The 15,895-nt window shown below is 41.5% G+C and overlaps 1 protein-coding gene across 4 annotated transcripts in view; it reads left to right on the top strand.

Annotated features, from left to right (window-relative positions):
* myo10 (myosin X) overlaps window positions 1-15,895 on the top strand; it is a 96,737-nt gene that overhangs the window by 34,981 nt on the left and 45,861 nt on the right. For all 4 annotated transcript variants that reach the window (XM_090181686.1, XM_090181689.1, XM_090181690.1 and 1 more), the window contains 3 exons: window positions 2,093-2,217; window positions 7,695-7,809; window positions 14,638-14,744. In XM_090181686.1, coding sequence (XP_090037812.1) covers window positions 2,093-2,217; window positions 7,695-7,809; window positions 14,638-14,744 — 347 coding nt within the window. The remainder of the gene's footprint in view (window positions 1-2,092; window positions 2,218-7,694; window positions 7,810-14,637; window positions 14,745-15,895) is intronic.

The raw sequence follows: 15,895 nt of genomic DNA on the forward strand, positions 1-15,895 counted from the left end.
CTCTCTTGTCCATATTTGACTTTTCCCTCAGAGTTCCCAACCCCCATGACCACCTGAACACACCCTCTTTTGTCCAACCGAATGACCAGCTTGGTCTTTAGTTAGACATTTGGTGTGAAGAGATAAGGTTTTGCTTTCTCAGACTACACGTTCCCTTCAGAGAGAGAGAGAGGCCGTGGCTGATGCTTGTTTGTAATCATGCCTATTGATTGATTGATTGAAGTTTGGGAACTTTGAATTCAATATTTTGGATCTAGATTTACATTCACATACTAGATTTTTAAAGGTGCAATATGGAACTTTAATTGACGGGCAAAAGGGCTGACCCTGCACTTTTTTGTAAAGAGGTTGTGGGTCTTCTGGTCTATAAGAATTTATTTTATTCTTTTTTTGCCTTTTGGCCAAATGTGTTAATGTAGCGCCACTGAAGTGAGGGATGTAGTGCCCCTGAAGGGAGGGATGTAAGCGCCCCTGAAGGGAGGGATGTAGCGCCCCTGAAGTGAGGGAATTAATAAAACAAAAGAGACAGAATACACATTTTACCAGGTAAGTTCTGAGTATGACGTAGGCCTACAGTAGTTGTTTCAAATACATGGTGTAGCTCTTGCTCTCCCCGAGCCCATACTCACTATCTGTTTAGATATAGAAACTGAATGTCAGAGAGAGTAGCCCACTGTGGCTTCCTGAAATGACAGCTGTGGGGTTTAAAATCAGACTGAGGAAAAATAAAGAGTACTTTATTAGAGTAGAATTTGCAACACAGAGAGAGAGGTAAAGAGATATATGACCTGCAGAGGCAGCTCTCTGACAAACAAGCAATGTTTCAAAAGTCAGAAAGTGACAGAGAAAGAGCGGGAGAGCAAAAGAGAGACAGAAAGAGAGGGCAGCTGTCTGACAGACAAACTGCTTTTTAAAATCAGAGAATTAAAAACAGAGATGGAAGAGAGACAGAGCGATATACAAAGAGAGGTAACACATCTGACATACAGACAATCGGGTTGGTCAAAACCAGACAACGACAGTCAGTCAGAAAAAGAAAGAAAGAGTCAGACGGCAGCTTCCTATGACACGGGGCTTTGTGACACAACGATGGCTAGTTAGGCTCATTATGCAAATACAATTATGCTAATAAGGTGTTTCCTTAGCCTATTGCTCTTACAGGGCGTCATTCAGCCAGTGATCTGTGTCCATTGGTGAATCTGATCGCTTCTTCTCTTGGCCAGAATGGGTCTATCAAGATCTCTGCCCTTTCAATGAAATTGAAATAAAAGGGGCAATACATGAGGTATGAAAGCGCTCTCTTATTGCTACCCCCCTACGCCCACTGAGGTTAAGGGTGAGGGGTACCACATAATGACTTCCACTAGGCTTTCGCTCACACACTCCCCTTTCTTCCCCCAATGCCTTTCGTATCTGTTGCTGGTGGAGACGTCTCTAAATGGCCAAGCAAATGAAAGGGCTTTGATTTGTGAATGACAGATATTCCTGTGTGCTCCTGCGTGTTTTGTGTTAAAGGGCCTAGATTCATGAATGAGAGATATGCATCATATGAGAGTATGAATGGAGGGTTTACAGTAGGGGCTGTGTGATGGTTGTAGACCTCATCAGTTATGTCGTCTCAACTTGTTCAATTTATGACATTTGTTTAAGAAGTCAGGGCTGTGTCTCTAGTGGTCTCAAACTAAACGTATGTATTTTCTTAACACACAAATATGAACACTGGTTTTCCAGTTGCCTAATGACATCTGATGTATTGCCTGTGACAACGGCGTTATAAAAAGTACTGTACAAGCATCACGTCATCTGATTGAGCGACTTATCAAGGAAAAGTTACACAAGTACGACTGCCCCAAATAATTTCAGATTTGTCAATACTAGGTTGTATTTACATAGCTAATAGCGACTGGGTTCACAAGCTTTCCCTCTGCACAGTGTGTGCCCACTCATCTGCTGCACTACTAATGTGTAACATCAAAAGAACACACCAAAACAGTATGTACAGCACACGCCTGAGTGATGCGACGTGGCTGCCATTTTGTGCCCAAGCAACTGCCGCAGTATTACTTATTTCCGTCCACTTTCCTGCCCTCAGATGCCTGAGCAGTTTGACCAGACGGTGGTGCTGAACCAGCTCAGATACTCAGGGATGCTGGAGACAGTAAAGATCCGCCGTACAGGCTTCCCCATCAGGAGGCCTTTCCAAGACTTCTGTACCAGGTGAGTACAGAGCTGGGGCTGTATGTGTTCAAGTATTTTATAGTAGAAGTGCTGATCTAGGATCAGCTCTCCCCTGTCCAGTTATTCTTATTCAAGTTATCTAAAAGGCTAAACTGATCCTAAACCAGCACTCCTACTCTGAGACTAGAGCTGTTATGGTGACCATATTAACGCCATACCGACAGTCAGGAGTCATGACCACAGTCAAATTCCACATGACTGTTGAGTCACGGTAACTAGGGTTCTCCAAAACTGTGCTCTGATGCCTCTGATTGTCATTAATAGCCTACCAAACGTGCTAATGGCGTGTACTCAGCTCTCTATTGTCCCTTTATCATTGAAAGTCTGCTGTCAATTTGTCTACTGTGAAATAGCATTGTATCTGGTCAAACACATTTTTTCCCAAAAGTTTACTAAGGGTTGGTAACAGGCTGATTGGTCGGCTATTTGAGCCAGTAAAGGGTTTTACTATTCCTGGGTAGCGGAATGACTTCAAATCAAAATAAAATTTTATTTGTCACATACACATGGTTAGCAGATGTTAATGCGAGTGTAGCGAAATACCAGCATGACTTTTGCTTCCCTCCAGGCCTGAGGGCACACACTTTCTTGTAGACTTAAATTGAAAATATGGCAAATAGTGGCAATATCATCAGTAGTTTTCCATCCAAGTTGTCAGACCCCGGTGGCTTGTCATTGTTGATTGACAACAATATTTTTTTCACCTTTTCCACACTCACTTTACAGAATTCAAAATTACAATTCTTGTCTATCATTATTTGGTCAGATATACTTGAATGTGTAGTGTCAGTGTTTGCTGCTGGCATGTCATGCCTAAATTTGCTAATCTTGACAAATAATATAACATTAAAGTAATTGGCAATATCAGTGGGTTTTTTGACGAATGATACATCTGATTCAATGAATGATGGAGCTGAGTTCGCTTTTTTCCAAAGCTTTTTACTATCATTCTTTATATAATTTATCTTTGATTCATAGTATACTTTCTTCTTTTTTTCCTTCAGTTTAGCCACATGATTTCTCAATTTGCAATCCGTTTGCCAATCGGTTGTGCTGCCAGACTTATTTGCCATTCCTTTTGCCTCATCCCTCTCAACCATACACTTTTTTAGTTCCTCGTCAATCAAAGGGGATTTAACCGTTTTTACATTAATTTTCTTAATTAATGGGTGCATGCTTATTAGTAACTGGAATAAGACATTTTATAAATGTGTCAAGTGCAGCGTCTGGTTGCTCCTCATTACACACTACAGACCAGCAAATATTCTTTACGTCAACAACATAGGAATCACTACAAAATGTATTGTATGACCTCTTATACACTATATTAGGCCCAGACTTTGGAACTTTGGTTTTCCTAGATATTGTGATCACTACATCCTAGGCATCTGGATACTGCTTTCAAGAAAATGTCTGCAGCATTAGTAAAGATGTGATCAATACATGTTGATGATTTCATTCCTGTACTGTGTGTAACTACCCTGGTAGGTTGACTGATAATCTGAACCAGGTTGCAGGCACTGGTTACAGTTTGACGTTTTTTTGTTGAGTGAGCAGCTTGATGAAAGCCAGTCAATATTGAAATCACCAAGAAAATATAGCTCTATGTTGATATCACATACATTATCAAGCATTTCACACATTTTCCAGATACTGACTGTTAGCATTTGGTAGTCTATAGCAGCTTCCCACAAGAATGGGCTTTGGGTGAAGCAGGTGAACATGTAGCCATATTAATTCAACACTATTTAACATGAGATCCTCTCTAAGCCTTACAGGAATGTGGTTCTTAATATGGACCGCAACACCATCCCCATTGGTATTTTTGTATTTTCTGTAGATGTTATTACCATGAGATGCTACCACTATATCATCAAAGGTATTATCTAGTTTTAGAGATTGTCAGAATATGAACATAATCTGTTACTAGCAAGTTATTGACTTCATTAACCTTGTTTCTTAGGTTAGCACTTTTCTGGGATGTTTGACTGTTTTCATTGCTTTACTGGGAAGCTTAGCAGCAGTGGAAATGCTCATGTTATTTATGTTAGTGCAGGGTGAGCTGCACACAGTGGACTTCCTACTAGGGCACACCGCCTCAGTGTTAATAGTATAAATGATTCATAGGCATTGTACTGCCTACAATAGCTGTGTATTCAGCAGAGACATTCAGGGCAGTAAGAGGTACACAAATTATGTTACTTACATTGTGTCTTCCAACACCCCTGGGATAATGTACTAATGCTGAAGCATTATGACAATTTAGTGACACAATGGTAGGGATTAACTGAGCTGAGCTTGGGTCATTGATAAGGCATTGTCTCAACGCAGCCTTATAATGCTGTGTAAGGATCCAGCAACCCAAATGATTTGGGTGGATCCCATCCTCCTTATAATACGAGCTTTGGTTCCAGAAGGTATCAAAATTGTCATTAAATGTTACACCCACAGAGCTGCAATAGTCTCGTAGCCTGTTATGGAGGGAAACATTCATTGCCACGTTTTAAGGAAGGCAGAGGGACAGATATTTAGGGGTGTCTGTTGGTGTCAAGCAGTGACCCAATCGGTTCTTTAAAATCCATCTTCAGCTGTTCAGAGCTGCCCTTCATAATGCCATTGAATCCCACATGAACTATTATAGACTCGATTTCCTGATGCAGGTTTATAATGTTTGGAAGCAGCTTATTGATGTCCTGGTGCAGGTTTATAATGTTAGGGAGCAGATCATTGGTCCTGATGCAGGTTTATAATGTTAGGGGGCAGCCTATTGATGTCCTGGTGCAGGTTTATAATGTTAGGGAGCCGATTATTGATGTCCTGATGCAGGTTTATAATGTTAGGGAGCAGCCTATTGATGTCCTGGTGCAGGTTTATAATGTTAGGGAGCCGATTATTGATGTCCTGATACATGTTTATAATGTTAGGGAGCAGATTATTGATGTCCTGATGCAGGTTTATAATGTTAGGGAGCAGCTTATTGACGTCCTGATTCAGGTTTATAATGTTTGGAAGCAGATTATTGATGTCCTGATGCAGGTTTATAATGTTTGGGAGCAGCTTATTGATGTCCTGATGCAGGTTTATAATGTTTGGGATCCGTTTATTGATGTCCTGATGCAGGTTTATAATGTTAGGGAGCAGATCATTGATGTCCTGATGCAGGTTTATAATGTTAGGGAGCAAGCAGCCTATTGATGTCCTGGTGCAGGTTTATAATGTTAGGGAGCCGATTATTGATGTCCTGATGCAGGTTTATAATGTTTGGAAACAGATTATTGATGTCCTGATGCAGGTTCATAATGTTTGGGAGCAGCTTAATGATGTCCTGATGCAGGTTTATAATGTTTGGTAGCACCTTATTGATGTCCTGATGCAGGTTTATAATGTTTGGGAGCAGCTTATTGATGTCCTGGTGCAGGTTTATAATGTTAGGGAGCCAATCATTGATGTCCTGATGCAGGTTTATAATGTTAGGGAGCAGCTTATTGACGTCCTGATTCAGGTTTATAATGTTTGGAAGCAGATCATTGATGTCCTGATGCAGGTTCATAATGTTTGGGAGCAGCTTAATGATGTCCTGATGCAGGTTTATAATGTTTGGTAGCACCTTATTGATGTCCTGATGCAGGTTTATAATATTTGGGAGCAGCTTATTGATGTCCTGGTGCAGGTTTATAATGTTAGGGAGCCAATTATTGATTTCCTGATGCAGGTTTATAATGTTAGGGAGCAGCTTATTGACGTCCTGATTCAGGTTTGTAATGTTTGGAAGCAGATCATTGATGTCCTGATGCAGGTTCATAATGTTTGGGAGCAGCTTAATGATGTCCTGATGCAGGTTTATAATGTTTGGTAGCACCTTATTGATGTCCTGATGCAGGTTTATAATGTTTGGGAGCAGCTTATTGATGTCCTGGTGCAGGTTTATAATGTTACGGAGCCGATTATTGATGTCCTGATGCAGGTTTATAATGTTAGGGAGCAGCTTATTGACGTCCTGATTCAGGTTTGTAATGTTTGGAAGCAGATCATTGATGTCCTGATGCAGGTTCATAATGTTTGGGAGCAGCTTAATGATGTCCTGACGCAGGTTTATAATGTTTGGTAGCACCTTATTGATGTCCTGATGCAGGTTTATAATGTTAGGGAGCAGCTTATTGATGTCCTGATGCAGGTTTATAATGTTTGGTAGCACCTTATTGATGTCCTGATGCAGGTTTATAATGTTTGGGAGCAGCTTATTGATGTCCTGTACTCGTGCTCCTGGATAGCACAACGTTTTGTGCTCCAGGGACTGAGACATTTCTCACCATTGAACTGCACAATACAACGGCCGGAGAAGGGAATGGAGAAATCCGGCCATTCCTACCCCTCACACAATTCGTTGAAGCAGGATAGTGTACGCCCGCTGCTCTTGGCGATTGGTCCAGATCTCCCACAGCAGGCAGTGCCCCGTCAGATCCAGAGAAAGGGAAAGGAGCCGAGCTCGACGACGAGGCCGCTGCAGTCACTGTAGTTGGAGTCAGTACCGCCGTCGCAGACACAGGCAATCCCATCATTGAAAGGGCAGGTAGATCAGGCACCAGTGCAGCGAAGCTATTCCTTTTGTCAATCTGCTCCGAACCTCTCGCAGTCACTCCCTTCCACTTAGCAGCATGCCGCTGCCGTCGGTTTCCACGACTTGTGACATGGGACCAGCACTGACTGGAACAATCCTCTTGCTCTTCTCCGTCTACTTCACTACAAGATGGAGGAGGAGAAGAAGATGGAGATGACTTCCTTGGCAGGCAAGTTCCAGGTAGCACAGGCCATTCGGATAGGGACAGATGACAAGGCAGGAACACATCCATCAAGCCCGAGCGCCGTCCAGCCATAGGAGTTGAGAATGTTCGTGACAGGAAATTACATGATATAGGAGGGCCTGTTTCTTTGTTAACTGCTCAACACAGAATAGCCGCAAAATCGTTTGAGGAAAAAAAATTAGTTTCTTTTTTTTCTTCTATTTTATTCATGTTCAATTGTATTGTTCTCAGTACAAAATAATATGCCACAGGAATTAGAAGCAAATCTTGCCTGCTAAATGAACTAGTGTAGCCCACAGCCATATGGCATAGCCACATCAGGACCTAACATAAGGATGACTCTTTTTACCCCCTTTTTCTCCCCAATTTGATCACAATCTTGTCCCATCACTGCATCTCCCAAACGGGCTCGGGAGAGGCGAAGGTCGAGTCATGCGTCCTCCGAATCCGTGCTTCTTAACACCCGCTCACTTAACCCGGAAGCCAACTGCACCAATGTCAGAGGAAACACTGTTCCACTGACGGCCGTAGGCAGCCTGCAGGCGCCCGGCCCGCCACAAGGGCGGGCTAGAGCGCGATGAGCCATATGCATATGACAATGGATTCCGAGCCATGTATACGCTAACATTCCATTCGGTCCCATCCCTTTCTCAGGTACAAGGTGTTAATGAGGACTGTGTCTCCACCAGAAGACCCAAGGGGACGGTGCGTACAGTTACTCCACCTCTACGACAGCACCAGTGCAGAATGGGAGCTGGGGAAGACCAAGGTGAGAGATGACCCGGCCAACGTTGTTTTAGCCTAGAAATTAGGTTTAGCTGCATTCATTGTTTGCAGGGAACATGACAAGATAACTAGTGACTACAGGCCCCTCCCTTTATGTTTTACCATGTTTTAGGCAAGGAAACATAGAAAAGGGAAACGTGCTAGAAATAACCTAGGATACAGTGTATCCTTAACAGTAATGATTCAAAGGGATTTGAATTATAGAATGAGAGAGAGAGAGAGAGAGAGTGTCTGTCTGTCTAAATATTACCTTTGCAAACAATAGGCTAACCAGGATAAATAAGGAGACAGGATAAACAGACAGACTTTTCTTTAATGGATTAGACAAAGATTAATGTTCAAACCATTCAAATTAAATTCCCAAATTTAGACTCAAAGCAATCTATTAATAAAAAGTCCTAACTATACTGAAAAAGTATATAAAGGCAACATGTAAAGTGTTGGTCCCATGTTTCATGAGCTGAAATAAAAGATTCCAGAATTTTTTCGGAAGCACAAAAAGCTTATTTCTCTCAAATTATGTGCACAAATTTGTTTACATCCCTGTAATTTCTCATTTGCTAAGATAATCCATCCACCTGACAGGTGTGGCAAATCAAGAAGCTGATTAAACAGCATGATCATTACACAGGTGCACCTTGTGTTGGGGACAATAAAAGTCTACTCTAAAATGTGCAGTTTTGTCACACAACACAATGCCACAGATTCCTCAAGTTTTGAGGGAACGTGCAATTGGCATGCTGACTGCAGGACTGTCTGCCAGAGCTGTTGCCAGAGAATTTAATGTAAATTTCTCTAACATAAGCCGCCTCCAATGCCATTTTAGAGAATTTGGCAGTACCCCCAATCGGCCTCTCAACCGTAGACCAAGTTTAACCACGACAGCCCAGGACCTCCACTACCGGCTTCTTCACCTGTGTGATCGTATGAGACCAGCCACCTGGACAGCTGATGAAACTGTGGGTTAGCACAACCAAATAATTTCTACACAAACTGTGAGGAACCGTCTCAGGGAAGCTCACCTGCATGCTCGTCATCCTCACAAGGGTCTTGACCTGACTGCAGTTTGGCGTTATAACTGACTTTAGTGGGCAAATGCTCACCTTCAATGGCCACTGGCACGCTAGAGAAGTGTAAGGGTTTTTGTCTTCCTCCTCTGACGAAGAGGAGTAATATTGCTGCATTGCTTGCTGTTTGGGGTTTTAGGCTGGGTTTCTGTACAGCACTTTGAGATATCAGCTGATGTACGAAGGGCTATATAAATACATTTGATTTGATTTGATTTGATAGCAGGAAGGATCGGAGGACCAATGTGCAGCGTGGTAAGTGTCCATATTGTTTAATAATAATAATGAACACTGAACAAAACAATAAACGACAACGTGAAATAACAAAACCGAAACAGTTCAGTGTGGAACTGACACGGAAAATAATCACTCACAACTCAAAAGTGAAACCAGGCTACCTAAGTATGGTTCTCAATCAGGGACAACAATTGACAGCTGCCTCTGATTGAGAACCATACCAGGCCTAACACAGAAATCCCAAAACATAGAAAAAGGAACATAGACAACCCACTCAACTCACGACCTGACCATACTAAAACAAAGACATAACAACAGAACTAAGGTCAAAACGTGACAAGAACTGTACTCTTCATGGATGAATCCGTGTCTCAACTGTACCGGGCAGATGGCAGATGGCGTCGTGTGGGCGAGCGGTTTGCTGATGTCAACGTTGTGAACAGAGTGCACCATAGTGGCGGTGGGCAGGCTTATCGAACATAATTGCATTTTATCACTGGCAATTGGAATGCACAGAGATACCGTGATGAGATCCTGAGGCCCATTGTCGCGCCATTAATTCACCTCCATCTCCTCATGGAGAGGAGATGGAGGATATGAACACAATTCCTGGAAATTGCAAGGATATGAACACAATTCCTGGAAATTGAAAATGTCCCAGTTCAATGGCCTGTATACTCAGCAGAGATGTCACCGATTGAGCATGTTTGGGATGGTCTGGATCAAAGTGTACGACAGCGTCTTCGAGTTCCTGCCAATATCCAGCAACTTCACACAGTCATTGAAGAGGAGTGGAACAACATTCCTCAGATCACAATCCACAGCCTAGATAGCTAGCATTTCACAATGTCAATATGTTTTCCAGCTTGGTCAATAAACATGACAAAATTGTTATAAAAATTATAAAATGTTTAGTTAACAATGTTATTTCACTATTTTGATACTTGCATTGCACTTTCGCACATTACAAACCTTTATAAACAGGACAACTTAAGAGACAAAAAGCATGTGGCTTCCATTTTGGCTGCGAAGAGCGTGTAAGAGGTGAAAGGTCAGAGTGGTGCCACTTTGTGCACGCACACCATCCCACAATTCCATGGGCAGAGACAGAGATGTTGTCACTGCTTGAGGGCGACTATGCAGATGTCCGGCCCCCTAGTAATCTCCTTACCAACCTATCAGGGCACAGGTAAGAGAGTGTTTGAGAGGCAGGTTTATGGTACCCCCTAGAATCTCAGGATCTGGTCGTGGGGGATGGGGAGTGGAGTGCAGCTCAGGGTTGTGAGGTGCTGCTAAGAGTCAATGGCAGGGAATTGGAAACACAAAGGTTAACACAACGTAATAATTCCATGCGGAAGTGTACAGAAATAAACAAATTCATTGGACCAGCGCCAGAGCAAAAATTACTGCAAGTGGAAGTTAGCAGTCCAGAAAGTTTGCCATCAAAGTGGAAAGTAAACACAATCGTAGTAAATTTCAGCTAACTACTCAGCAAACACTTAGCATAACTGCTTTACAGTCATTTTATTCATTTAAACTTTTAATTATCTACAGCTACTTTATTACTTTATTTCCCTACTGCTGGTCACATTTTTCAATGCTAATCCTGTAAAATCAGCCACAGTGCTGGTCCAATGAATGTGTTTGTTTTCTAACACTCCACATGGAATTATTATGTTGTCTTAACCTATATTTCTTCTACCTTATTTTTTTGTTTTGAATGTGCAAATGTACAATATCAGTCACTAAATAGTGAACATAAAGGTTAACTAAATGTTTCATTAGGTTTTTATTAAAAGATTTTGCAAAATCGAGACTTCACCAGAAAGTGATGTCACACTGACCTTTCACCTCTCAAACTCACCTCTGCAACCAAAATGGAAGCCACATGCTAATTCTGTCTCTTCATTTGTAGTGTTTATAAAGGTTTGTAATGTGCAAAAGTGCAATGTAAGTCTCAAAATAGTGAAATCACATTGTTAACTAAATGTTGAATACATTTTATGATGATCTTGTAAAGTTAATTGAGTTGGAAAACTGTTGACATTGTGACAGTGTCCCAATAGCTAGCTACATGAGTGAAAAATGGGAAAATGCTAACTAGCTAGCTAGCTTTACCACCCTATGTTAGTAAATTTGTAAAATAGTAAAATAGTGCCAATAGTTATAGAATTTGAATGGTTAGAATAGTATTCTTTGTCAAATCCATTAAAGAAATGTCAAGGTGAAAAATATTCCCCTTATTTCTCCTGGTTTCCTACTGTCTGCAACGGTTGTTACATTGTAACCACAAAGTAATAAAAGATGTCACTTCACTTTACTTTAAGTTGCTTGCCCCTGGGTAGTACATTGTAAATATATGTATATCCCTCGTAACAACATTGTAACTACAGAGTTGGTTGTTAAAGATTGTTACAATGTAACTAAAAGGGTTATTTATACCTGATGTTCTCCTGTCTCCTAATTTCTCCTGCAAAGGTTGTTACATTCTAGCTACATAGTAATTATAAAGGTTACTGGGTTTCACCTTACATTAAGTTGCTTGGTCCTGGGTAGGTACAAGTACATCCTATGTAACTGCATTGTTCTTACATTACACTTGATTCGGTATAGCCTTTGAGCCAGGTAATGACAGGGTGTGCCTTGTTGCAATTGTTGTTACTAGGTCCTAGCTTATTTATCAACCATGGTATTATATGTGGATCCAATTGTGGCACCTTGTAGTTGCATGTAAGGTCAGATTTTGGTTTGCGTTATTAACATGGTAATTCATAGCTGACTCATGTAATTCCAAAACATTAGTTACTTAGTGGAACCAGAAAATGTGTAATAACATCAGTAATTACACATGTGGAATAACCTTCAGCAAGTGGATGTGTAATTACACAATCCTGGTTCCAATTGTGAAATAACTGACAGCGCTACAACCTCATTACCATGTAATTACGTAGCACCAAGTCTGGAACCAACAGGACCCTGAACAGCTTCCACCCCCAAGCCAAAAGACTGATAAATAGTACGTTAAATAGATACCCAAATACAGTGGGGCAAAAAAGTATTTAGTCAGCCGCCAATTGTGCAAGTTCTCCCACTTAAAAAGATGAGAGAGGCCTGTAATGTTCATCATAGGTACACTTCAACTATGACAGATAAAATGAGGAAAAAAAATCCAGAAAATCACATTGTAGGATTTTTTATAAATTTACTTGCATATTATGGTGGAAAATAAGTATTTGGTCACCTACGAACAAGCAAGATTTCTGGCTCTCACAGACCTGTAACAGGCCTCTCTCGTCTTTTTTAAGTGGGAGAACTTGCACAATTGGTGGCCGACTAAATACTTTTTTGCCCCACTGTAGCTACTCAGATTACCTGCATTGACCCCCTTTTTGCACTAACCTTTTTGAGTCATCACATGCTGCTTCTATCATTTATTATCTATAATGCTGCCTAGTCACTCTATTGTCCACTCTATTGTCACTCCGGTGTCCACATCAACAACAAACTATCACGGTCCAAACACACTAAGACAGTCATGAAGAGGGCATGACAATGCCTATTCCCCCTCAGGAGACTAAAAAGATTTGGCATGGGTCCCCAGATCCTCAAAAAGTTATACAGCTGCATCATCGAGAGCATCCTGACTGGTTGCATCACTGCCTGGTATGGCAACTGCTCGGCAACTGACCGTAAGACGCTACAGAGGGTAGTGCGTACGACCCAGTACATCACTGGGACCAAGTTTCCTGCCATCCAGGACCTCTATACTAGGTGGTGTCAGAGGAAGCTTCTACTCCCAAGTCACAAGACTGTAGAACAATTAATTGACCCCCCCCCCCCCCCCTTTGTTTTTACACTACTGCTACTTGCTGTTTATTATCTATGCTTAATCACTTTACCCCTACCTACATTACATGAACCCCCTTTATATAGCCTCGTTATTGTTATTTTATTGTTACTTTTTTTAAACTTTAGTTTATTTAGTAAATATTTTCTTAACTCTATTTTCCTAAAACTGCGTTGTTGGTTAAGGGCTTGTAACTAAGAATTTCACGGAAAAGTCTACACCTAGCCTCCCGAGTGGTGCAGCGGTCTAAGGCTGAGCCACTCGGGACCCGGGTTCGATCCCGGGCTGTGTCACAGCCGGCCGCGACCGGGAGACCCATGACCTTCGCCTCTCCCAAGTCCCATGGGACAAGACTGGAACTACCAATTGGATATCACGAAATTGGGGTAAAAAGTACAACAACAAAAAAACTCTACAGCTGTTGTATTTGGCACATGTGACAAATTCAATTGGATTTATTCCTTGGAATATATACACATCTACCTTGATTACCTCATACCCCTGCACATCAACTCGGTACTGGTACCCCGTGTATTTAGCCAAGATATCGTTACTCATTGTGTATTTGCTTTTCTATTATTTCTCAATTTTCTTTCTCTGTGCCTTGTTTGTAAGGGCCCGTAAGTAAGCATTTCACTGTTAGTCTACACCTGTTGTTTAAGAAAGCATGTGACAAATACAATTTGATTTAAATAACATTCATGTACTGTTATTACTGTGTAGTTATATAGTAATACTGGCAACTTAATGTACAGTGTTACCTAACATGCATTGATGAGACATTCTATCCTATATCTCAATATCTTGTTTAATGTCCCCTCCTATATCATTCGACAGGATAAAGCCAAGCCAAGACAACCTGTTCAGCAATACCCCTGTAATTCTGACATTTCTCCGCTGATTCACTTGAGACAACATCCCACATCTACATTTCTACAGTCTCTAATTGGCTTAACCTCAAGGCCCACAATTGAGCCTGGTTTCCCTATAGAAATGGAAGAGAGCTTGGGTCTTAGAAGGGCGGTCGGACTGCCTGTAGATTAGACCATTCAGAAACTGAGCCACTAAATGCCTTTCCTTCGTTATTTTGCAGCCTTTAACAGTGGCTCCCGCAGTTTGAACAAAAGAGTGAATCATTGATTTGATGAACATTGCGGTGTGTTGGGCTGTGTTATTCGTTTGTGTTGGGTTTTAAATCAGTTTTAGATGTACGTGAGTGGGTTTCTGAAGTTGTTGGCTTACATATTTGTAGTGTGTTACAATTTATTTTGAGCATATTCTCAGGCAGAATAGCTGTTGTTTGTCTAGCTGTACTGTTCCACGTGTTCAAAGAAATGGAATGACATAGACTAAACAGAGAGTTGGATTCAATCAAACATCACTGTTTACAATAATACTTGTTCATTCAGAAAACTGGAGCTATCTGCCTATTAGGAGTGTACCGGGTATTTGCAAAGAGCCCAAAACCATTCTACTACGTACAGTACAAAAAAGTACATTTGTAATATAATGTAAGTCTATTATGTAGTGTAGGTTTGATCAAATTGCAGGCAAATGTATTTATTTTAAATGGAACCCTTCTCCTTCACCTCTTTTCTCTTTTCTTCTCCTTTACTGTGCCCCCCCTTCCTCTCTTTCCTCCCTCTCTATCCCCCCACAGGTGTTTCTACGGGAGTCTCTGGAGCACAGGCTGGAGAAGCAGCGAGAGTTGGAGGTGCTAAAAGCAGCCATGGTCATTCAAGCTTATGTCATGGGCTACATGGCCAGGTAAACATGCCACATATCCTGTATGTGCACCAGGTTTGAGGTCATTTCAGTTTATGTTATGAAATTCATGAATCGAAAATTGCTGCCCATAATCTTTTTTCAGTGTATGAATTTACATTTGAGATTCACTTCCTAAATTGACTAATTGGACGTTGAATTGACCGCAAACCTGATAGGCATATACCATATAGTGCACACACACACAAGTATGGGTAGCTGCAGCACAATATAGTGACCGGACTATGGGTGAGTGGGTGTGTCGAAAGGAGTGGGTGTATGGAAAGTGAATCAGGCTAATTGGCCAGATTTGTTGCCACTCAAGATCGTTTTGCGTGGCTGATTGGACTGAACTACAAGTCCAAACCAAGTGAAGGATCTATCTGGACCTCAACACATTTCTCATAAATAATTGTTCAATTAAATACTGATGAAGCAACCCTTTTCACAATGTACACATACTGAGCTGGCTCAGCGCAGCTGGGAAGGTTCAAGACAGCGCCCCATTCTACTGTGTGTTGTCCAAGCACGTGCATTATTTAAATCACTTCACGAAACTCAGCCAATCAAAGTGAATGTTTACAATACATGTTAGGAGACTGATGTTGTCAGAGAGAGACACAGCGAGAGAAGCAAAAGCGGAAGCGAGAGGAGAAATTATAGAAAAAAAAGTCAGGAAAGTTGTACAGAAAATTAAGCTTTCAAAGAGGAGTGGACAGACAAATATGGCTTTATCCTTCCCGAAGCGAGTGTCAAACCACTCTGCCAGATATGTTCAGAGACCGTGGCTCGAATAAAAAGTTCCAACGTGAAGCACCACTACGAGACAAAGCACAAATCTTTTGAGCAAACATATCCACAGCAGTCTGAGGTGAGGGCACGCAAAATAAACAAACTCAAAGCCCAGTATGATCGGTCAACCAAAGTCCTCTCCCATGCATTCACTGCCCAACAACTTGCAAACGAATGTTCACTAAAAATAGCTTGGATTTTGGGTCAACATCAAAAGCCATTTACTGACGGGGGAGTGGTGATGGAGTGCATGAATGCTGTCACTGAAACTTTACTTGACGGTAAACAAAAAGACGAGCTGTGAAAAGATCTAGCAAATCCCAATGTCACGTCCAACAACAGCAAGAAAGAGTGAAATACTA

The sequence above is a fragment of the Oncorhynchus mykiss genome, chromosome 8 (assembly GCF_057628025.1).
Source record: "Oncorhynchus mykiss isolate SJ-2025 chromosome 8, ASM5762802v1, whole genome shotgun sequence".
Lineage (NCBI taxonomy): Eukaryota > Metazoa > Chordata > Actinopteri > Salmoniformes > Salmonidae > Oncorhynchus > Oncorhynchus mykiss.